The sequence below is a fragment of the Helicoverpa zea genome, chromosome 22, assembly GCF_022581195.2.
Source record: "Helicoverpa zea isolate HzStark_Cry1AcR chromosome 22, ilHelZeax1.1, whole genome shotgun sequence".
In the NCBI taxonomy this organism is placed as follows: Eukaryota; Metazoa; Arthropoda; class Insecta; order Lepidoptera; family Noctuidae; genus Helicoverpa; species Helicoverpa zea.
The window spans coordinates 7590846-7617392 of NC_061473.1; the positions used below are offsets into that span (position 1 = coordinate 7590846).

General features: G+C 39.1%; 1 protein-coding gene across 3 annotated transcripts; it reads left to right on the plus strand.

Annotated features, from left to right (window-relative positions):
* Nucleotides 1-612: 612 nt before the first annotated feature.
* LOC124641593 (glutathione synthetase-like) lies at nt 613-26486 on the plus strand. 3 transcript variants are annotated; one of them, XM_047179736.1, is made up of 13 exons: nt 613-990; nt 1640-1735; nt 1956-2072; nt 3102-3251; nt 8533-8666; nt 14505-14547; nt 14832-15002; nt 15223-15290; nt 16018-16122; nt 17063-17269; nt 17435-17570; nt 23934-24025; nt 24333-26486. In XM_047179736.1, the coding sequence occupies exons 1-13, from the start codon at nt 844-846 to the stop codon at nt 24460-24462; spliced, it is 1596 nt and encodes a 531-aa protein (XP_047035692.1). In that variant the 5' UTR covers nt 613-843; the 3' UTR covers nt 24463-26486. The 3 variants fall into 3 exon arrangements, with proteins under 3 accessions (XP_047035692.1, XP_047035690.1, XP_047035691.1); XM_047179734.1 differs by lacking the exon at nt 8533-8666 and having other exon boundaries at nt 614-990; nt 3102-3271; XM_047179735.1 differs by lacking the exon at nt 3102-3251 and having other exon boundaries at nt 623-990.
* Nucleotides 26487-26547: the final 61 nt, after the last annotated feature.

The window sequence follows — 26547 nt, forward strand, 5'->3', positions numbered from 1 at the left end:
TAATGCTATGTTTTTGTAGGAATATTCCGAATGTAACAGGATGAAGAGAGGTACCGGCGTTAGGCTGGGGCTCCAATCGAGAGACATGAACGATAAAAGGTGCCTTATCAGTAGCAGAGTACCTGCTGCGGCCAACTAGGTTTCTTTGTTGTTTGGATGGCGGGGTTGACACGCCAATGTTGGCATCATCTCCGGAACGTTTTCTGGTATTCGAGGTTGATGGGGTCTGGGAGTCCGCGATGCTGCAAGCAACATCAGCGAGTTGGGATAGCGGATAGTTCGGGGAAAGTGGAGCATATGCAGAGATGTCGGGAGGATCGGGATCGGGGGGTTTATTTTGATCCATTATGCTTGTAAAAAAGTTGTTAGTTACCGAAATAACAGTACACCACTGGAGACAAACACAAGGACAACACACAAACACAAAACTAAGTCACAAAAGTTCACCAAAACACTTAAAACAGCTGAAAATTCTAGGCACACGTGCTAACCAAAGACACTCTGTGGCGAGAATCCAACATTTGAAATAGAATTCAAATAATTTGTGTAGCTGAAATACATGTCAAAATGAAAAGTTGACATTTTACGAAATGTCAAGTGCCATCAAGTCAACTGTCTACCATATGTCAATGAAACAAAACTTTATTCACAATTTCACATTCACATTGCCTGGCTGTACGTTTGTCAAAAGGAAAACATCTTAAACTAAAATTATGAACTAGTCCTTGTACTACATAAAATACAATAAATACACGAAAAATAAATCATACGTCGCTAAGCCCCTAACAGAGCAACACGTCTAAACATTTTAAACAGTATTTGTTCGGCGATATCTTTTTAAAAATGTCGCAAGCCCGCTTCGCATCGTGTATTCCTTTGCCTATAGAACAGAAGAACTTGGTGAACGTAATAGAAAAAGCGAAGGACTGGGCTTTAATGCACGGAGTGGCGATGCGAGACAAGAAACACTTCAATAAAGATGTGATCCAGGTACGAACATATGTTGAATTTTCTATGCTCATAGTGACTTGCGTATCTTCAGAGGTTCCTTCTCAATTAAGCTTATCTAAAATTGTACGTTGCGGCGCTGAGCGTAGGCCCAAGCCTAACTGGCCGTTTTAGATATCAATAGAAGGATGTGTTCAGCAGTAAACATCGTATGGCAATTTATTCTTTTTCTTTATTTAAAAAAAGATTCTTTCAAAACTGAGCAGAACTTCAGATCATGTTTTTATAGATTTTAAATTAAGGGGCTTAACATGTTTGTGTGCCATAAACAATACGCACACACCTAATCAAGCAAATCAGATAATAATGAATAAGTTAAAAAATATGCATCATCATAAACTGAAAGATAGTTTATCAAAAGATTTTAATAATGGTCAGAATTTACTAACCGTCTTCGAAAAAAGGGAAGTTCTCAGTTTAACTTACATGTATGTGTTTATGCATGATTATCTCACATTTGGCTGAAGTAATTTGCATGCAGTTTTCAGCATAATATTTTTCAGACTTAGTAACAGGTTTAACGTAATACATATTATTGAAATCAGTTTAATTTTTTTAGTATAAAGTTTATTGTGGTTCTGAAATTACTAAAGAAAGATTTTAATTATTGAATCTTACTCTTTGTTCCTAGGTCGCACCATTTGTGTTGTTGCCTTCACCGTTCCCAAAGTGCGAGTTTGAGAAGGCTGTGGAACTACAACCAGTGTTGAACGAACTAATGCATAAGGTAAGTTTTTTTTAACAATTCTATCTGATATCCAAGTAAAACTTTATATCACTTGATAGCGTTTTCAATTAATATGTCAAATTGTGTTGCAAATCGATGCGAGTTAAAAACATATAAAAAGTATATTGAAATTCGTGTGAAATGATTTTGTCTCTGCCTTGTTCTTCTCTTGGCTTGGCAGATGATGTTGATAATGATGATGATGTTTATGACGATATAGGTGGCGCATAACGATGAGTTCTTGGAGCATACACTGCAGAATGCACTGCAAGTGGACGAGTTTACAAGGAGCCTTTATGACATTTGGGTCAAAGTGCGAAACGAGGGAATCACTCAGGTATACGTCATTATTGATTTAAATAAACGGAATGTGAGTGTTTCTTACAGAAGAACTCATATATAAAATTCTTATGTTGCAATGTTAGTTACCTGACTTTTCCGAAATGGATTTTCTGATTTTTACCAAATATATGCATGTTAAGTAGGTCTGAAAATCTGCTTCTGGCTATTCATACCCCTAAATGCACTAAATATTACATAGAAATAATTTATATGGCAAAACAATGTTTGCCGGGTCAGCTCGTAAAATATAATTTTAGATACTATGGCATCTCATCTCAACAAAAGCAGTAATTTTATTCTACAGTTATGTATGTCTATTCATGGATTCCACAGCGGAAAAATTCTCAGGGTTTTTAATTGTATATTATGAACAAATATTTTTGTGCTTATAACCCCAATCAATTTTTCTGAGAGTTTACTTATTTCATTATGAAACAAAATAATGCAAATAATGACTTCTGGAATTAGTTGTTTTCTTGAACTGTAGGTATGTACCTACAGCAACTTTAGAATAAAAAGTTCCAAATATAAAAACATTAACCTAAAAATCTTAGGCATTAATGGAAGTAAAAAATACTTGTATAATACAGGTAATCTCATCCGTTTAAAACTAACAAAAGTACCTACTTTGTGACGGTTCCACGCGAATTATAATTACAAATCTCGATGCAGTAAAATAGCTTCTAAATATAATTGATTATACACACATGAACGTTGCTTTATTCGTTTGAATGGTTTCTAAAAGATTTTTAACTCTTTTGCAGTTTTATTAAAATTCACACAGCATTTTTCTCTGTAACCACACTCACATTCCGTTTTTTAAAAACGTTTGTAAAAGCGATTTTTACTTCAAAAAGGAACTGAAAATTTTGCAAAACCCTTTTTATTATTGTATATTATATTGTGGTAAAGTAAAGATCGATTTTGCATAACACAACTAAATATGAATAAGTCATCATCATTATATAATTTGTCATTACCCGTGGGCGTTCGAACATCATGTAAAATGTGCAATGTGGCGTAGCCGATATCATTAGGCATGCTGCGGTCGGACATCATGCTGGAATCCAGATGCCCCCACACGGAGAACCAGTGTGCTAAACACACACCATACTGCTCCTGGAAGCAGGTGGAAATCAACAGCATCGCTTCAGGGTTCGGGCACCTGGGACCCGTTTCCAGAGAAATTCAGAGGTAGAGGATCGTAGAGATCGTTCTTGTTGAGTCGCATTCACACATTTTTAGTACTAGCCGAAAATTGCACCAAATTTGTATTTTAGTATGTAGGCCAGCTGAGACCGTGATATGACAGTGATCCGGATTTTGAAGGCCTTAGAAACCTGGATAACTATTTACAGTTTGTGCCAATTAACTTTGCATTTCTTAAGTTAGCCATTTGACCTCTTGCGCATATTCTCGTACAAATCTTGTCAAGAAGCTCAGCTTATCCTGTGGCTAGCTTCAGGAATGCAAAGTTCATATGCGTGAACTGTACTATAAAAAATGCGGTCCTTAACTAGCTCGCATAGATTTAGCATAGTCGCTGGTCGCTGCTAGCCGGTGGTTGGGATATATAAGATTAGTCTTGTATTAAAATACTTACACATTTCATTCAAGTGTAAATTTGATAGGCAAAACCCATATTTTTCCAAACCTAGTAAGTCACGTCAGAGTCTAGTACCTACATCTTTTATATTTGCTTGTTTTTTCCCTTTCTAATTATTATAACGGTTTTCCTTTTCTTCACTTTTGTTAACAAGGCATGTCATAATTATGAATAAAATATAATAATACTGCATTAACCACAATTTGATGTGACGCATCTGTTCTATACATGTCTATTTATCATTACCATAATAAATACTTAATACACATGGCCTTTTTAAAGGACAGGACTAATTTAAAAAATAAATAGTAACTTCTGTACTTTATAATAGAGTCGAGGCTCTAACAGCTGCACGGTCCGATTTAACAAGGTGAAGCTAGTTCCATACTTTGTTATGCAAAATCTTTACTAGTTGGGTCCATTGTCACCGACAGCATAAACATCAGTTTTTCGGAAAACAACTGTTTACTTTGTCTGTGAATTTGGGCTTTTTCAATCAGCTAAGTTCTGTCTGAGACATTTTTGTGGCGATTTGTCATTTTTTCTATACAAAAACTGTCAAAACGACAAAAATATTGTTTGCAAAAAAAGTTATCTGGCGATTGAAAAATCTACCCCTAGAATTAAAACGATTAAATAAATAAAAATAAACTATGCAAAAACTGTAAGGTAAAAACTGGCTGAACATAGATAGATGATGCACTTTATGAAAAAACTTACGGCTACTTTATGAATGTGTGAGTGAGGCTGTCGAATAATCTCTGCTTTGATATTATTATAATCGCGGGCGATTTGTTCAGTTGTGCCTGTTTTTATATGTTTAATACGAATACTATACTGGAAATTGTATGACATTGATTCTCTCTGACTAAAGGCTGTTCCCTATATTTTATATATCTGTTGATTTCCTTACTAGAGATATTATTTTGACATTAGCCCCTGAAAAAAATAATGTCAAATACTTCTAATGAGCAAAACCACAGACAGACAAAATATTCGGAACCGCCATGCTGGAACTGTAAGAGGCATATTTTTTTTAGGGAATTGAAGAGTGTTTATGGAGCTTCTTATCAGTTCTCCATGAGACCCACTTCTTGGAACCGTTCAACTAGCTTGACGTTTCAAAAGAGCTCCTATAGCTACCTATTTGATATAAAAAAATGAGTTTGTGGATTTTAGCAAGAACTCAAATTCATAATAGTTAACAAGTTTTTATGGTGATCATTCCTTTTGTCTTTTTAGAATATTAAAACAATTTTTCATAAAATAAAAAGAAACCAATGTGTTACAATTTCTAGTAAAGTATGTATCTGTGACTAACAAACTAACTGCCCCTTTGAGTTCTGTTTGAAAACTTAAATATTTTAAGCTTGTAGAACTTGAAAAGAGTTTGTACTCAATTTTATATAGCACCAACCGTACGTAGAACATAGAAGATGTACCTCCTTTTTAAGTTGTTAAACTTTTAACTACTCATAAATCAATAGCGTTGAAAAGTAAATAATTGAGTACAAGCTACAACTTGATTTGATATTGTTTAAATTAACATTGTGCTAACCTGTAATTTGAGTTTATTTGCCAATAATTTTGAACCTGACAACACTGAAAATATTTTTGTAACTATTTACAGTGTTGCTATCCAAGAAATATATAATACGTAACATTTAGACAATTGTTGAACGTAATTGCAAGTAAACTATTGTAAATGGCGGACAACTGAACTTGTTGCCCGCAAACAACGAACAATGCATTTTATAATCATTCATGATTTACGATGAGTTGCTCCATTTAACTATAACGATAACCGAACCATTTTCAGTTGTGAAATCGCTGATTTGACCAATGGCCGGTAGTTTCAGTTGGTAGTTAAATGGTGCAATTCACCCTTAAATCCAAAAATACATTGTTCAAGAAAACACATTGTTCTTTCTTTTTTTCAAACGAATTTGTGCCTATTACAAACACAATTTGCATTGTTCGATGCTGTAAAATAGAAATAGTTAGCAAGCCCAATGCTTACTCTGTGAAAAGAGGCCGTATATTAAAAAAAAAAAACTGTTGCAATTGAACTAATATTAAAAAAAAAAAAAACTGTTCTGCCAAGAGGACAAAGAACAGTACTTGCTCGTTTTGCTTTTTCCGTTACGTACCTACCTATTTGTTGATAATTAATCTTTTTTTTTTAATAAGTATTGAAATGCAAGCGTGGTGATTAAGGGTCTCACCACATTTATCGATGCGGAATCGGCTTAAGCCGAGAACGTATCACCAAACTAATCGCCGATCCGCTATACAAACGGTTCGTTGTTTGCTTGGCCGTCGTTCCGACGCGTCGTCCGAGCCCAGCCGATGCTAATGGTTACACCAATATTAATAACTAGTAATTAGTCACACTAATATTACGTGGACAAAAAGGCTTATTTGGCAGGTGTTAAGCAATTCCGTTTCAACAAATGTGGGTAGACCTTAACGCTTTTTCCTTGTCTGTTGTGAAGAGGTTTGTACCTCCTTGTTGTGGGAAAATAAAACGTCTGATAATGATGGGCACGTACTTATTTCTAGAAACAAGTGTTTTGGAAAAGTTTAAATGGAAATATGAAAGTCGTGTAGAACACAATTATTAAGATAAGTACGAGTAAAATATGTCATGAACAAAATATATTAATTCGTCTTGATTTTATTCCTAATTCAAACAATCTTTTAGAAGAAAAACGAAGAAATAGGTGATCGAGTTTTACTACCATGCCTTGAAATTCAATTAATAATTCGGTTGCACGGTTTTTTTTTTCGAAAATTACCTGTAGAATTAGATCGTAGTTATCATGTAGGTATTGTATATCTAGCTAGCTGTACATATAGCTATACAGAGACAGTATGGTAGTGGAGACCTAAAACAAAATTCTTAACATATTTTGTGGTTAACATTTGCACAACACCTTCTCACATGTAGTACCTAAACGCCATATTGAAATTAAATACGCGGGAAAATATATCTGTCAATATATTTGACATTTGTTTTTTACAACAGAAATTGAAAAGCTTTTGTGTTCATAATTAAAAAAAAAAATAATTGTAGTTATTACAACCTTCACATGAATACAAAACACAGTTGATCACTTACTTCTGTTCCAATATTCTATCTAAGTATCAATAGATTTGCTTATTAGGAATTGGATTCCTATGTAAGCAAATCCACGCATAGATAATTGAGAACTGCCGTTAGTAGGTATAGTATTTAGATGAGTATGAATGTATGAACAAGGACAATATTTATGATGAATGGAATACACATTGATGAATTGAATCACTGTGTTATGAAATAAAGCCCCGTATGTTGTTGAATCATGTGGTTAAGGAAGGATATTATTGTTTTACCGGGGTTGGAAACACCAGTCATATGAAAACAGGAAAATGCACATAATAATAATAATATTGTGAATGTTTAACCTAGTTTTCTTTTATAATTTCCTTATTAGTCATTCAAACTAGCATGGGATTTTCTTGGATTTATGTTTCCCGTATTTAAGTATGGATAGGAGAAAACATTACCGACCGTTTAGCTAGCATCTATTGCTTCACATGATAAAATGTAATCATCCGGCAAGTTATTGCTAAATCCCTTAAGAAAACTGTTAGAGCGTATCATTATTATTTTGTAGCAATCGCCCAAGATTTCTAGTTGCGTTATGTTGGTACCAATTGTAAGTTTCCACAAAAAACCGACGTTAGTAAGAAAAATAATATGATATACACTTTTATAAGATTAGTAGAACAAAAGACATGTATGTAATTGTAAGGTAATAATTATACAATGTGAGATAGGTACATAACAGTAATTGTGCTTGCAAGATATTTTTTTGTCATGTACCAACCAAAAATGAATTTCACTACTTGTATAGGATCACCATTTTATCACCGACCTAGTTCATTCTAAGCTAATTCTCTCAATTAGTAAAATAAAAAAGATGTATGTAACTATTAATTTCATTTAGCATTTATCTGTCAAGGTTTTTGTATAAGGTTTTGACAGCTTTTGTATAGAAAATAGTATGTCAAACCGCTGTACTTATTCCTCAGATAAATCGGCCCTTAGGATTTTATTACCGGAATTGTAAATCACATTAGTAAACCAGTTATTGGAATAGTATTCAGCTTTCAGGGAGTAAGGGTTTAATTCATTGCACTGAGCCTAAAGGCGAGATTCTACCGGTGTGCGGCACGCAAATGTTTCTTTTAGACTACTCGCTTTAGCATTTAACAAATTGTATGTGAACATTTCTAAAATATCTGCAAAGTTACAACCTTTGTGTGCGAACTATTTTGGTGGAATCCCAGCTTAAGGGTTACTTATAAAAAACTCTCACGGTTTAAATCTGAACTAAAAAATATTTTTAGCTGTCTTCTCAAAATGTCTCAATTTTTTGTAAGACTACTTTAGGTTGAATAGTTCATTTAAATCGTGTGGGTTTTTTAACCCTTCGAAAGAGCAAAGCACATTTATTTAATAATAAAAAATATAGCGCTATCAGAAAATAGGTACTTGTTTGAATAAACTACGAAGACGTAATGTAATTTTACTACACTGTAAATGTACATATACTAAGATAAGAAATTATTATATTTAGCTCCATAAAGATTTTTATACGAGTATATGCTGGGAATTTTGAATTGTATACAACTACAGATTTTATGAATTATTTTTAGAGATATTTAACAATAAAAAATATGTTTTTTTTGTATATACTGTACAGTAGGTGACGGTGCGACTGGCGGGCGGATAAAACAAAATCATTCATAACACATAGTTACAATGGATTGGACAGAATTTCACAGAATTAAATATTTCCAGTCGATCAGCCTCGGTCTCTTCCGCTCCGATTACCTGATGCACAACGAGGACAGTAACAGTATCAAGCAAGTGGAGTTTAACACGGTGGCCTCAAGCTTTGGAGCCATGACGTCGTATCTGCCAACAATGTCTCGGTACCGACACCGCTGCGGCGAGGATCTGATACCTTAGATCACTAACAACCTACAAAATTACTATTCCAAAGTTCTGTGGCACATCTAGGTATCAGTCCCCACCGTTCAGCAGAACATCTCTCATGTGGCTGCTATCCTTCCGATCTATGCACGCTGCATCTTCTATCCTTCGGTTTACTCCGTAGTGCTTCGGTTTACTTCGTACTCTTCCGTTGTTTGTTGCACTGTATTACGCTTTGCTTCACTGTGGTGGTTTCAGGCATGGTATTTAGACTTCGCTTCCTAGTTAAGATGTTGTATTATGCTGTTCAATATTCCAGATGTAATATCGTATCATTAGCACTAGGTAAGCAGTTTTTTTTTAGTTTTTATGTCACCATTTCACGCATGTATTTGAATTGTAAGATTTTGGTTGCTTTGCCGTGGCACGTTCGCTTGAGAGATGTTACCTGTCCACGCCTGCATTGTCGGTCAGTTCCGTTTATTTTCCAAATTTGGTACGGAAAATTGAGAACGGTGTTTATGTTACAAATGTTTTAATGTGTATTTCTGTCCAATCTTTGCTGGGTATGGCCTAGGGTACACATCTTTCAAAAAGTGATTTGACGCTTGTGTTTTCATTCATACACAATTGCACATACTTTACATGTTGTATCAAGAATCTTCAAGGTCTCATCATGTGCTTTATTTATTTCGATGTCTAAGACAATGGAACCATTGAGAAGCTGATTTGTGAAACATATTTTGTTCATTGTCATCAGTGTCACGCTTAGCTTTACTTGATGTTGCAAGAATCATGTTTGCAGTTGACATGGCGACGTTGGGAGCCAAATTCACTAAGTATTACGCTACATAAAAATAACGGACAGCTTATAAAGGATCAGATTTTCAAAAAATAGATTATTTCGTTTTGATATGTCGATAAAATTGTAAACATTTCAAGTCAGCCATGCTTTAATGTCAAAGTGCATTGGGAGCCCAAGTTTCGCCATAAATTATAGAGAATCATCGTTCATACGTAACAAACAAAGACTATGTCAAATAGTAGGTAGAGATAAGGAGTTTATAATGGTTTTTATCATGTTAACTGATAATAATTACTCGTAGATATTAATAGTGGTGTCTAATGAGCGTTTGAAATTGCTTCGTCATCGTATCATTGACAACAAGTTTTTCATAGGACTCCAGAGTTTTGAAACTTGCAGACCTTCCAAAATGTTTATACCATAGGTCTATAGACCGTTAGATATTATGAAGAATGTATGTAGATGAGATTTACTGAAATTTGGATTGCAGTCTAGATAGTAAATAATTAAAACGTGTTGAAGATTTATTTACATATGAATGAATCTGGATGAAAATGAACTAAGGCACCTAGTATTTGTATAATATAAATGGAACTACTTAAAATGAAACAAAAATAACATTTCGTCATATTCTTCAAAGAATTTTTTCTAGTCACAATCATGAAATGCAGTTTTGATTAACATGAAACAAGGAATAAATGATAACATAAAAAAAATTCAGATGTTGGTAGTTTAATTATTTTACGATTTTTTTGTCATATTCAATGTTACTTATTTTATTTTATTTTAGTCATATTTGCAATTTCCTTTAGTCGGTAACAAATACTCGTCCTTCCCTTAGGGTTATTTTTTTTTAATTTGAAGTGAAATAGTTTAAAACAATTGCAAGTAGTTATACTTCGGCCGTTCAGAGAATGCGTTCCTGACACCTATCAGTTAGTCACGACTAGTGATGGGCACAACATAACACTGAGTTCGTTACCGTTCCTTCAAAATGAACCGCCGCATTATTTTAAGATTATTTTCGTTTTAAATTGGCGGAATCATTTGTTTTATATTTTAGTTATTTAAGTGGAAACCAAAAAAAGGTAATATTCATATAATAAAATTGTTTTATTTATTCTTTGTTACAAGTACATTGAATTGAATGTGCGAACAGAATATTAATCAGACTCCGATTTGCTTGAGGAGGTGGTGTCTTCATCATCATCTTCGCCTACATGTATAATTATATTATTATCAATAACAGAATCAATCCTGATATCTCGGTCTAACAAAAGCCGGGTAATCAAATAAAAACAGATCGAAAACACTTGAAAAACGTGGTCTATGCGCACGAAACGACAACGGACGACTGTTTTAGCGTCACAAAATGGCGGCCCATAACGCCATTTGGGGTTACCATTTTTAATCTAAGTATAAAAATGCGGTTTGGTCATAGTTTTATTTTTATATTTCATAAAAGTTATAATTAAGTCTTATAGTCCATTATTTTCCAATTCTTAAAAAGAAAATCAAAACGTATTATTTTATATTATAACTGTATAAGAACAGATTACGATACTTGCCTGTTATTTTTAGCACAGCACTACAAAATATAAACCGCTGACATAACCTTGTAATAGCGCAGTATAGATTTAGAAAAATATTGTTTACCAAGTTATTTGACACTCAGTTTGGCACAAAATTATAACATTAATTGATTATTGATATAATAATGTTGTTTTAATGCTCCTCAATTGTTAAAACGGTAAACAACCAGCAAAAATATTTTTATCGTAACTGCAACGCCATTGCAAAGTTACGTCGTCAGTTCAATCGCGACGTGTCAGGAACGCATTCTCTGAATGGCCGAACTATACCTATCGAATAATAATATTGTTTGGAATATAAAGTGGAATAACCTCTACAACGTGATTTACTCAAACTACAGGCTGAATAATTAAAAATATTTTTAAAAAAAACATTCAAGTGTCTTTGATCGATTAATAATAGAGTCATTTTATCTAGAAAAGATGGAGGGAGAGGGTTAATTGAAATAAGCTATCTTCACAAACGACAAATTATAAATCTTAAGCAATTCTTCAGACGGAAACAAAACAATAGTACATTACACAAAGCTATAAGCGATTTAGATGAACAATACACACCACTAAATTTAAGCAACGACGATAACATAGAAACAGAAAATAAAACACAACATATAGAAGACATACACAGAAAATGGAAGCAAAAAGAACTACACGGTAGGCACCCGAACGATCTACATCAGATATTCATAGATAAAGATGCTTCTAATAAATGGTTAGAATTAAGTGGATTGTTCCCAGAAACCGAGGGATTTATGCTGGCGATACAAGATCAGGTTATCAATACGAAAAACTATAGGAAATATATAATCAGAGACAGCACGATGAGAAACGACCTATGCAGAAAATGTCACAGTAAGCCGGAGACCATTCAACATATCACAGGAGCATGTAGCACACTTACACAAAACGATTACACACAGAGACACAACCAACTCGTCAATATCATACACCAAAAACTAGCAGACAAACACAAACTCACGCAAGAACCATACGCACCATATTATAAATATTCACCAAAATCGGTTTTAGAGAATCAGCGATATAAGATGTACTACGACCGCACTATCATCACAGATCATACTATATACAATAATAGACCCGATATAACACTTATAGATAAGCAAAGTAAACACACATACATAATAGATATAGCAGTACCAAATACAAACAACATACAATAAACGATTACAGAGAAGATCAGGAAATACACAGAACTACAAGAAGAAATAACTAGAGTCTGGAAAATGAACCGCGTGACAATAGTCCCAATAGTTATTTCAACTACAGGCGTCATCCCAAAACAAATATTCAATAGCCTGAATGCCCTCAATCTATCTAAATTCACTTACCTCACATTACAAAAAGCAGCTATATTAAACACATGTCGTATAGTAAGAAAATTTCTACAGCTAGACCTAGACAATAATTTCAGTGCAGTACCAAATTCTTCTTCCCAAATTATCACATCAATAAATTAGTATCTCACTTTGGCTTAGGCCCGTAAGATACTACAAATACCAGGTTTCGATAAACCTGAGCAAATTAAATTTGAAAACCATAATAAATTAATCGTTTATAATCACTAGAAAAACATGTTTTTTTTTATCAAGACTTTTCTAATAAGTCTATATACAGCCATGATATGTTTCAATATGAAGTTGCTGTTCATATCTTCCGGCTTCAGTATCAGATCAGTTCAGCAATACGATCCTTTGAAGATGGTTAAATAACATTAAACATTACAGCCTTACTTATAAACGTGAATTAAATAATAAGTAATACTTAAAGACTGTTTAAGAAAATTCTTACTTATAAGCATTGGTTAATCATGTCTTAATTAACATTTAATCACTACTTAATGCTTAAGTAGTAATTAGTTAAAATGATGCTTAGAAGATGATTAGAGATTTTTATAAGTAAGACTGATAGTTAATTGCATACGGGTCGACCTAATAAAACGGGCTAAAAGGGTGCAATTTTTCCACAATGTTGAATGTAGATGAAGCTAATTCTTTCAATCTTTAGCTTTGTACTTTATGTGAAAACCGCCACAAAACGTGGACATTTCTTTCCTTTCATTCTTATCATAACCAAAACATACAGTTTTTCAGATCATTCATTTCAAAGCAGTTTCAATTCATAGCTTGCGAGCCTAGAACTATCACATGTACGGTAGACTGCATATCAGTGGTAACTGTCATGCACCTTAACTCAATAGTAATAAGTACGATATTCCTATAAACCTGTTACCACTGACCTGAAGTTGACTGTACTTGAATGTATAAACCCATAATTAATTTAAATATTTATTAGCTTGTATGTATTGTATTGTACCTACTTATATGTAGCTGTATTTTATGGGACTTAATTTTTCAACGTTTGTCATCATTACTTGTGAAATATTAAGACGGATTGCCAACTGTAAAATTCCTATACCTATATAAGATACAGCAAAAAAAACACGAGTTCTATAGTTGGTAATTTTGTCTGAATTTTCGCACAGTCATCGTAATATGTAAGAACTGTACTCTTGACTATACTATGCTTGTAATATGTAGTAAGTGCTTTTCTTAAGGTATGTTTTTAAGTCTTCCTGCCGACCGCACATGCCGCGTCTGCATGAAGCTGGCCGCAGCTGCACTACTGGTTTATATGTATTTACATGGAACAGTTGCAGTCGGCGGCAAGAATTGAAAACGTACCTTTAGGGCGGTCCACTCACGCGGAAATTGATCGTGTGAGTGAACGGCCTTGCATGAGTTTGACGTGAACGAAATAATAATCTGACCGTTTTTTGGTGCAGTTGAAAATGCTATTTTCCCTAGAAAAATAACAGCTGCGCAAAAAAATCGGTACCACTATGATTTGCTTTTCGCTCACACCATGTGTATGTATTTTCTTGTACATGTATGTAGCTACTTTTTTTACTAGTCCGTGTATGTAGCATGACTTTTAGTTTTATGACTAGATTTCATCATATTACAAACAGGTGTGACTTGACGTAACTGCTTTGATGACGTCATATGTTCGGTAGCTGATGAATGATGAAAATTTCTAAAATTTTAAATAAATAAATATGGAAATATGGAATATAGATAAATGATGGAAAGATCTAGAAAGAAAATGAGATCCGATCTTTGTTTTTTTTTTGTGGATCGGTATCATAGACATGGTTTGGGAAAACTATAAATAAATTAATACAAGATTTGTCTTTAACTCTGTTAAAATAAAAACCATTTAAAATTGCTTTGGTCTATGGTACCGTCTTCGTTCGTTGGCTCCTTTTATTTCAATATAAAATTATTGAATTACTCTTTCGAACTTTATTTTTGAAGCTGTTAAATTTTTTTTCCAAAACTTTCTAACGAAACACCAACAATGACGTCATCGAGCAGTTTTCTCTTTTAGAACGGAGACTGACGTATGTTTTAAATTTTCAGTTACATCCTGCGACAGCTGGGACACCCCGATTTGATCAAAAATGTAAGCTTAACTTATGTATACGTATTACCAGTTTTATAATATAACTCCTTTAAAATACACCATAACTACGTTTTTCTTTGATTTTGGTAAATGCTTTTTGATTTTGGTCTATATATTCAGATAAATTATGGAATCAGGCATCACTTTTTACAGGTTTCCGCAAAACCCCATGATATTTAATGTTATGAAAAATATGTACCTAGCGTTAATTCCGCGAGAATTATAAATCGAGGCTGGGACGTTGTGTTACTTTCATACATACTTAATAATATGCAAATTTTCAGATGCCAGAAAACAAAGCGCTATCGGGCCTATGTTCCGGGATCACAGATGCTTACGACCTGTTCGGCGTGCCGAATGCAGTCATCCTGTTTGTGGTCGAAGAAGTATCTTACAACATCTGCGATCAAAGATTCCATGAATTTGAAATTGCTGAGAAACGGCCCGATATTATGGTAAGTTCATTTTTTATGTTATCTAACCGACTTCAAAAAAAGGAGGTTTTCAGTTTGACCTGTATGTAGGTGTTTCTGTGCGTGATTATCTCGCGTTTGGCTGGACCTTTGATGCGGTTTGCAGCATAGTATTTGTCAGAAGGTTTTAAGTAGATAATTGAAGCCGGTTTTTTTTTGAAGATCCATTCATTTATTTCAATTTTCTCTTGTTATTTTTCAGATTCACAGAAAAACACTGAACGAGATTTATGAAGAGACCACTTTGAATGACAAGAAGCAGCTTATTCTGTTAGTATACTTATATATAACATTTTGCAATTACCCATCTTCCTAGAATAACTAAGTAATTCAACCGTGTTAAAAGTGGCTATATCCGTCTACAATTACTTACCACCTATCTATTTGCCGATCATATTAATCGGTGTAGCCGTTTTAGCGCTTTTTATCACAGAGTTACTGAAAGTAAACCACTTTTTGCGCTTTTCATTTTAATCCAGTTTGGTACTTGACCATTATATTTTTTCTTTCTCCCACAACGACTAGAAATTGTCTCCTTATAATTTCAAGTATTTTATTTCAACGTCGTGGTGGCCTAGTGCGCAAAGAACCAACCTCTCAAGTATGAGGGCGCGGGTTCGATTCCAGGTCAGGCAAGTACCAATGCAACTTTTCTAAGTTTGTATGTACTTTCTAAGTATAACTTAGACACCAATGACTGTGTTTCGGATGGCAAAACTGTAGGTCTCGGCTGTCATTGAACATCCATGACAGTCGTTACGGGTAGTCAGAAGCCAGTAAGTCTGACACCAGTCTAACCAAGGGGTATTGGGTTGCCCGGGTAACTGGGTTGAGGAGGTCAGATAGGCAGTCGCTCCTTGTAAAGCACTGGTACTCAGCTGCATCCGGTTAGACTGGAAGCCGACCCCAACATAGTTGGGAAAGAGGCTCGGAGGAGGATGATGGAATTTCAAGTAATTTATTTAGTTTTGTTTGTTAACTGTTATGTTTCACACAGGGATGGCCGTGCAGTTGCGGTGGCGTATTACCGCTCAGGGTACGAGCCTGCACAATATCCTTCGCAAAGGGAGTGGGACGCCAGGCTCCGTGTCGAGAGATCCACGTAAGTATCATTATAACTAAGGGGCCGTTCAAATATTACGTAAGCAGATTTATTACAATTATTTACCCCCCCCCCCATCCCCCTTGTCAGCAAAAGTAAGCAAAGCTTTTACCCCCTCCCCCCATGCTTACGTAAACATTTTTCAATAAAAAATGTATTTGTTTTATAATATATTTATAATGTTATAGTATCCGAAAAAAACAATACACTGACACTGACAGAATCAATTTAGACAAGTGAACAGCCGCGGTAATTCCCCGAATCGATTCTAAAGCGAGTGCCTAAACGTATGTGTGTATTTGCAGGAATCCCCAAAAATGCGTTTCGTTTTCAAGCATAAACAATGTGAGGGTTGCCATTCGTGTAAAAAAGTAAATAACTATCGATGACGTAATCATCATCTGGCCTCCCTACCCCCCATTACATCCAAAATAAGCAAAACGAAGACCCTCCCACCCTCCTATAGTACTTACGTAACGTAATACTTGAACGGCCCGTAACTAGCTTCCGCCCACGGCTTCGCCCGTGTGGTGTGTTGATAAACAGTACCCCTATGTGTTAGTCTAGCTAGGGTATCACCTATCTACAATTACCAAATTTCAACCAAATCGGTCTAGCCGTTGTTGCGTGAACGAATGACAAACATACATCCATATATTCTCACAAACTTTCACATTTATAATATTAGTAGGATAGGTATTTTTATTAGGATTTCATTTTCTTTTTTTCCTCAAATTCAATATTTACATTTAGTTGTACTCACAATGCAGTTTATATTTATATGTATTCCATTTGAAATTATTGCCTGCATTCTATTATAATAGTACTATGTATTAACTTTATAATATGGAGCTCGACAGTCTGTATGTATTATTTTTTTATAACTTTGTTTCCTAAATAAACAAAGAAAAATATATATTACATGCAACATTTTTTTCAGAGCCATAAAATGCCCGTCGATCCAGTACCAGTTAGCCGGTACCAAGAAGGTGCAACAAGCGTTAGCGGCGCCGGGCGTCTTGGAACAATTCATGGGCGCCGGAGCGACCACCAACAGAGTCAGAGATATATTCACTGGACTCTACTCGCTGGACTTCGACGAGAGTGGGGAGAGAGCCGTCGAAATGGGCCTTAAGGATGCCGAAAAGTAAGTTAACCGACTTTTAAAAGGAGACACTTAGGATCCGTTCAGACAGACCGGCTCGGAGAGGAGAGCAAATTCTTAATACGTTGAAAATCGAGTACTTAGTATTTGTAGTACGCCGTGGCCATAATCGGGCGTGGACGCCATTAATGTGTATGTTGTCGTCAGGTTCGTGCTGAAGCCGCAGCGCGAGGGCGGCGGACACAACGTGTACGGCGCCGACGTGCGCGACGCGCTGCTGCGCATGCGCCACTCCCGCGAGCGAGCCGCATACATACTCATGGAGAGGATCGTGCCGCCACTGGTTAGTACACACCGCATACATATACAACGTGTACCACTCCCGCGAGCGAGCCGCATACATACTCATGGAGAGGATCGTGCCGCCACTGGTTAGTACACACCGCATACATATACAACGTGTACCACTCCCGCGAGCGAGCCGCATACATACTCATGGAGAGGATCGTGCCGCCACTGGTTAGTACACACCGCATACATATACAACGTGTACCACTCCCGCGAGCGAGCCGCATACATACTCATGGAGAGGATCGTGCCGCCACTGGTTAGTACACACCGCATACATTTACAACGTGTACCACTCCCGCGAGCGAGCCGCATACATACTCATGGAGAGGATCGTGCCGCCACTGGTTAGTACACACCGCATACATATACAACGTGTACCACACCCGCGAGCGAGCCGCATACAAACTCATGGAGAGGATCGTGCCGCCACTGGTTAGTACACACCGCATACATATACAACGTGTACCACTCCCGCGAGCGAGCCGCATACATACTCATGGAGAGGATCGTGCCGCCACTGGTTAGTACACACCGCATACATATACAACGTGTACCACTCCCGCGAGCGAGCCGCATACATACTCATGGAGAGGATCGTGCCGCCACTGGTTAGTACACACCGCATACATATACAACGTGTACCACTCCCGCGAGCGAGCCGCATACATACTCATGGAGAGGATCGTGCCGCCACTGGTTAGTACACACCGCATACATATACAACGTGTACCACTCCCGCGCGCGAGCCGCATACATACTCATGGAGAGGATCGTGCCGCCACTGGTTAGTACACACCGCATACATATACAACGTGTACCACTCCCGCGAGCGAGCCGCATACATACTCATGGAGAGGATCGTGCCGCCACTGGTTAGTACACACCGCATACATATACAACGTGTACCACTCCCGCGAGCGAGCCGCATACATACTCATGGAGAGGATCGTGCCGCCACTGGTTAGTACACACCGCATACATATACAACGTGTACCACTCCCGCGAGCGAGCCGCATACATACTCATGGAGAGGATCGTGCCGCCACTGGTTAGTACACACCGCATACATATACAACGTGTACCACTCCCGCGAGCGAGCCGCATACATACTCATGGAGAGGATCGTGCCGCCACTGGTTAGTACACACCGCATACATATACAACGTGTACCACTCCCGCGAGCGAGCCGCATACATACTCATGGAGAGGATCGTGCCGCCACTGGTTAGTACACACCGCATACATATACAACGTGTACCACTCCCGCGAGCGAGCCGCATACATACTCATGGAGAGGATCGTGCCGCCACTGGTTAGTACACACCGCATACATATACAACGTGTACCACTCCCGCGAGCGAGCCGCATACATACTCATGGAGAGGATCGTGCCGCCACTGGTTAGTACACACCGCATACATATACAACGTGTACCACTCCCGCGAGCGAGCCGCATACATACTCATGGAGAGGATCGTGCCGCCACTGGTTAGTACACACCGCATACATATACAACGTGTACCACTCCCGCGAGCGAGCCGCATACATACTCATGGAGAGGATCGTGCCGCCACTGGTTAGTACACACCGCATACATATACAACGTGTACCACTCCCGCGAGCGAGCCGCATACATACTCATGGAGAGGATCGTGCCGCCACTGGTTAGTACACACCGCATACATATACAACGTGTACCACTCCCGCGAGCGAGCCGCATACATACTCATGGAGAGGATCGTGCCGCCACTGGTTAGTACACACCGCATACATATACAACGTGTACCACTCCGCGAGCGAGCCGCATACATACTCATGGAGAGGATCGTGCCGCCACTGGTTAGTACACACCGCATACATATACAACGTGTACCACTCCCGCGAGCGAGCCGCATACATACTCATGGAGAGGATCGTGCCGCCACTGGTTAGTACACACCGCATACATATACAACGTGTACCACTCCCGCGAGCGAGCCGCATACATACTCATGGAGAGGATCGTGCCGCCACTGGTTAGTACACACCGCATACATATACAACGTGTACCACTCCCGCGAGCGAGCCGCATACATACTCATGGAGAGGATCGTGCCGCCACTGGTTAGTACACACCGCATACATATACAACGTGTACCACTCCCGCGAGCGAGCCGCATACATACTCATGGAGAGGATCGTGCCGCCACTGGTTAGTACACACCGCATACATATACAACGTGTACCACTCCCGCGAGCGAGCCGCATACATACTCATGGAGAGGATCGTGCCGCCACTGGTTAGTACACACCGCATACATATACAACGTGTACCACTCCCGCGAGCGAGCCGCATACATACTCATGGAGAGGATCGTGCCGCCACTGGTTAGTACACACCGCATACATATACAACGTGTACCACTCCCGCGAGCGAGCCGCATACATACTCATGGAGAGGATCGTGCCGCCACTGGTTAGTACACACCGCATACATATACAACGTGTACCACTCCCGCGAGCGAGCCGCATACATACTCATGGAGAGGATCGTGCCGCCACTGGTTAGTACACACCGCATACATATACAACGTGTACCACTCCCGCGAGCGAGCCGCATACATACTCATGGAGAGGATCGTGCCGCCACTGGTTAGTACACACCGCATACATATACAACGTGTACCACTCCCGCGAGCGAGCCGCATACATACTCATGGAGAGGATCGTGCCGCCACTGGTTAGTACACACCGCATACATATACAACGTGTACCACTCCCGCGAGCGAGCCGCATACATACTCATGGAGAGGATCGTGCCGCCACTGGTTAGTACACACCGCATACATATACAACGTGTACCACTCCCGCGAGCGAGCCGCATACATACTCATGGAGAGGATCGTGCCGCCACTGGTTAGTACACACCGCATACATATACAACGTGTACCACTCCCGCGAGCGAGCCGCATACATACTCATGGAGAGGATCGTGCCGCCACTGGTTAGTACACACCGCATACATATACAACGTGTACCACTCCCGCGAGCGAGCCGCATACATACTCATGGAGAGGATCGTGCCGCCACTGGTTAGTACACACCGCATACATATACAACGTGTACCACTCCCGCGAGCGAGCCGCATACATACTCATGGAGAGGATCGTGCCGCCACTGGTTAGTACACACCGCATACATATACAACGTGTACCACTCCCGCGAGCGAGCCGCATACATACTCATGGAGAGGATCGTGCCGCCACTGGTTAGTACACACCGCATACATATACAACGTGTACCACTCCCGCGAGCGAGCCGCATACATACTCATGGAGAGGATCGTGCCGCCACTGGTTAGTACACACCGCATACATATACAACGTGTACCACTCCCGCGAGCGAGCCGCATACATACTCATGGAGAGGATCGTGCCGCCACTGGTTAGTACACACCGCATACATATACAACGTGTACCACTCCCGCGAGCGAGCCGCATACATACTCATGGAGAGGATCGTGCCGCCACTGGTTAGTACACACCGCATACATATACAACGTGTACCACTCCCGCGAGCGAGCCGCATACATACTCATGGAGAGGATCGTGCCGCCACTGGTTAGTACACACCGCATACATATACAACGTGTACCACTCCCGCGAGCGAGCCGCATACATACTCATGGAGAGGATCGTGCCGCCACTGGTTAGTACACACCGCATACATATACAACGTGTACCACTCCCGCGAGCGAGCCGCATACATACTCATGGAGAGGATCGTGCCGCCACTGGTTAGTACACACCGCATACATATACAACGTGTACCACTCCCGCGAGCGAGCCGCATACATACTCATGGAGAGGATCGTGCCGCCACTGGTTAGTACACACCGCATACATATACAACGTGTACCACTCCCGCGAGCGAGCCGCATACATACTCATGGAGAGGATCGTGCCGCCACTGGTTAGTACACACCGCATACATATACAACGTGTACCACTCCCGCGAGCGAGCCGCATACATACTCATGGAGAGGATCGTGCCGCCACTGGTTAGTACACACCGCATACATATACAACGTGTACCACTCCCGCGAGCGAGCCGCATACATACTCATGGAGAGGATCGTGCCGCCACTGGTTAGTACACACCGCATACATATACAACGTGTACCACTCCCGCGAGCGAGCCGCATACATACTCATGGAGAGGATCGTGCCGCCACTGGTTAGTACACACCGCATACATATACAACGTGTACCACTCCCGCGAGCGAGCCGCATACATACTCATGGAGAGGATCGTGCCGCCACTGGTTAGTACACACCGCATACATATACAACGTGTACCACTCCCGCGAGCGAGCCGCATACATACTCATGGAGAGGATCGTGCCGCCACTGGTTAGTACACACCGCATACATATACAACGTGTACCACTCCCGCGAGCGAGCCGCATACATACTCATGGAGAGGATCGTGCCGCCACTGGTTAGTACACACCGCATACATATACAACGTGTACCACTCCCGCGAGCGAGCCGCATACATACTCATGGAGAGGATCGTGCCGCCACTGGTTAGTACACACCGCATACATATACAACGTGTACCACTCCCGCGAGCGAGCCGCATACATACTCATGGAGAGGATCGTGCCGCCACTGGTTAGTACACACCGCATACATATACAACGTGTACCACTCCCGCGAGCGAGCCGCATACATACTCATGGAGAGGATCGTGCCGCCACTGGTTAGTACACACCGCATACATATACAACGTGTACCACTCCCGCGAGCGAGCCGCATACATACTCATGGAGAGGATCGTGCCGCCACTGGTTAGTACACACCGCATACATATACAACGTGTACCACTCCCGCGAGCGAGCCGCATACATACTCATGGAGAGGATCGTGCCGCCACTGGTTAGTACACACCGCATACATATACAACGTGTACCACTCCCGCGAGCGAGCCGCATACATACTCATGGAGAGGATCGTGCCGCCACTGGTTAGTACACACCGCATACATATACAACGTGTACCACTCCCGCGAGCGAGCCGCATACATACTCATGGAGAGGATCGTGCCGCCACTGGTTAGTACACACCGCATACATATACAACGTGTACCACTCCCGCGAGCGAGCCGCATACATACTCATGGAGAGGATCGTGCCGCCACTGGTTAGTACACACCGCATACATATACAACGTGTACCACTCCCGCGAGCGAGCCGCATACATACTCATGGAGAGGATCGTGCCGCCACTGGTTAGTACACACCGCATACATATACAACGTGTACCACTCCCGCGAGCGAGCCGCATACATACTCATGGAGAGGATCGTGCCGCCACTGGTTAGTACACACCGCATACATATACAACGTGTACCACTCCCGCGAGCGAGCCGCATACATACTCATGGAGAGGATCGTGCCGCCACTGGTTAGTACACACCGCATACATATACAACGTGTACCACTCCCGCGAGCGAGCCGCATACATACTCATGGAGAGGATCGTGCCGCCACTGGTTAGTACACACCGCATACATATACAACGTGTACCACTCCCGCGAGCGAGCCGCATACATACTCATGGAGAGGATCGTGCCGCCACTGGTTAGTACACACCGCATACATATACAACGTGTACCACTCCCGCGAGCGAGCCGCATACATACTCATGGAGAGGATCGTGCCGCCACTGGTTAGTACACACCGCATACATATACAACGTGTACCACTCCCGCGAGCGAGCCGCATACATACTCATGGAGAGGATCGTGCCGCCACTGGTTAGTACACACCGCATACATATACAACGTGTACCACTCCCGCGAGCGAGCCGCATACATACTCATGGAGAGGATCGTGCCGCCACTGGTTAGTACACACCGCATACATATACAACGTGTACCACTCCCGCGAGCGAGCCGCATACATACTCATGGAGAGGATCGTGCCGCCACTGGTTAGTACACACCGCATACATATACAACGTGTACGCGCTGCTGCGCATGCGCCACATTAAATTTTACAAATACAATATTACTACAGTACAACATTCAACATTCAACAAAGTTTCCACAAATTACTATTACAGTGATTAATGCTCAATCCTTCTCCGTGTGAGAGTAGGCCTATGCCCAGCAGTGGAGCGATAAAAAGGCTATAACAGTATCTGTATATTGATTTCTACGTGCATAAGATCCAAGAAGCCTGAGTGAGGAAATGTCAGACTCTTACTGACTAAAACCCATCATGTTCCTTCTTAAGCCCTTTATGTACCAGGGCCGCGATAACACTGCTGTATTTTAGTTCTCATTAATGTTATTTTACTTTATCCCGCAGGTTTCAGGCTACGTGATTCGTCCGGGCGCGACGATACCGCCCCCAGTCGTCGACTTGGTTTCAGAGCTCGGCATATTTGGAGTTATCATTGGGTAAGTACTACTTATGTAATTTTTCAAATTGGACCAGCAGTTCCTGAGATAACCGCTTTCAAACAAAAATACTTTTTATAAGTCCAGATGACATATTAGCTACTAGCTTTTGCCCGCGACATCCTGTCCTTTCTCAAGGTCCAAATTATGTCTGTACCAAATTTCACACAAATCGGTTCAGTAGTTTAAGCGTCAAGAAAAAACAGACAGACAGAGTTACTTTCACATTATTTTATAATATTAGTTAGGATTGTTAGTAAGAAACAAAGTGAAATAAATAATTTTACTAACAGTTATTTTTTTACAGGACAAAAGACAAAGTATTCCACAACAGGCAAGTTGGTCACATGTTGCGCACGAAGTTAGCCGACGCCAACGAGGGCGGAGTCGCCGCTGGCCTCGGAGCCCTAGATTCACCATTCTTAATAGATGTGTAGTACGAAACACCAAACTTTTAAACGGACTATACTCATTTACACGAATATTCATTGAGTTTTACTTTAATACTATAGTACAGATCTTCTCAAGTAACTTTGCCGGTCTGAAGTTGGCTAGCATTAAATTCACGATGTCGTAATACATTTTGACTATCTCATACAGCGTTCCCAATATTTTATCTATGTATTGATTTGCTTAATACCGATAGAATTTGACATTAGCCCCATGCGAGTAATGTCGAATTCCTATCTGAACTATATAAGCAAATCAACAGTTGGAAGAATATTGCGAACGGCAGTTAGTTAATAATAGCCAACTTCATAGCGTTATTTGACAAGGCCTGTTTTTTTTTAGCAAATCATTGAATTTATCTGACAGATGAATATAGACTATTTTTTTTTATGTGGATAAATCTGCTGTTAAAAATATATTAAGGGCTTACAACACAGCTCATTTCATATAATTATCGTTAAATATATTTGAGTATTTATTTTGTCTATTGCTATCTTTTGAAGGTGCTAGAAACCAAATGACTAAATAAAAAAAGATCCCGACGAACTGAAAACCTTCTTTTTGGAAGACGGTTTAAAAATATATAGTTCGCGCAGTTTTTATTTATTGAGCTGTGGTAGTAACCCTTAGTGATGCTCCTAACAAGACAAAATATCGATAAATCGATAAATGAGTATAGTCCCCTCGAGTCATGATTGCAGGACAATATTTAATGACTAAATTATGAGTGTTTTTTTCTTATATATATTTAAATAAAATTTTGATATAATTAAGGCGTGAATGAACGTGATACTCGCACAAGTTTTTTTTAACGGAACAATGCACTTTCAATGCCTTTAATAAATACTTTTTGACTTCACTTTTTTCCAGCCAATGTAACATGAAATTGGTTATTTTACTCATGTTGATTATATTAGTTTAAAAATAAATCTGTAACTTATTCAAAAAACACATTTTTTTAAACATTTGTAATTTCTTCAACCATTGTGCAAACATCATTAGAATAAATTGTATAATACGTGAGTTAAGACACTTGTGATATCTTGCACTTAGACTACGTAATTTTTTACTGTAATAATATAACTTTTATTCATAGATTTTAATATGATGTCAAGAAAACAAAAAAAAAATCTTGATTTTATTTAATTATTATTGATTTATCCAAATACTTGTAAAAAAACCGTAAAAAGTATATTGATTGAATAGTCAACTGTAGAGAAATATTTTCCATATTTTTTCTACGCAAAAATTGACAATTAATTACAGTAATATTTTTATTTATAATGAACAATAAAATTATGTTTTAAAAACCAAGAAGAACGCCTATCAACGATAAGCTGGCAATTTAACATTAGAAACTTGTTTTGTGCAATAAATTAATATTATCATGAATTATATTTAAAAATGCCGAATTATTATGTTCCCTTAGCCATATATTATATTGTTAAATAACGAATTGATTATTATTTTTTTGTATTGACATTCCGTATTATTTTGGCTCGCATTTAAAAACGAATGAAGTCGCTCGATGTATTTAAAGTCCAATTTTTTAATTTATTTCTATTATGTAACACCTCTTTAGTAGCATTTATCGAAATCTTGCATTGGAGGATTTCAGTCAAACTACCGCCGAGTTACTTCTCAAGAATTTTAATCTATATTCTTCAGGAGGAAAGATCAAAACCGAACGACCATAAGTAACTCGATTGTAAAAAGGTAATAATATAATCTATTTTTAAGAAAGACTGTGAGACGATACCTGCAGCTAGCATCGAAAATAAATTACAAAATCGAAGGAAATATTAATCGGAAAATTCTTTCTCACTGATAAATAATTTCTATATACTTACTCAGCGCAGCGTTCTTTGCGCCTTGAACAAAAACCCTAGGCCAATTATTATCTCAATGTTAGTTGCAAGTAAACGTCGATCTGTGGTGCTGAGCGAAACGCGTAGATATAATACTTTAGATGTTTTTAATAACTTACACAAAATATAAGCAGTTGACTTAATTTTTCATGGTTTTATTCAGTCATCACCCAACCTAGCGTTTTCCCATGTTAGAATAGTAAA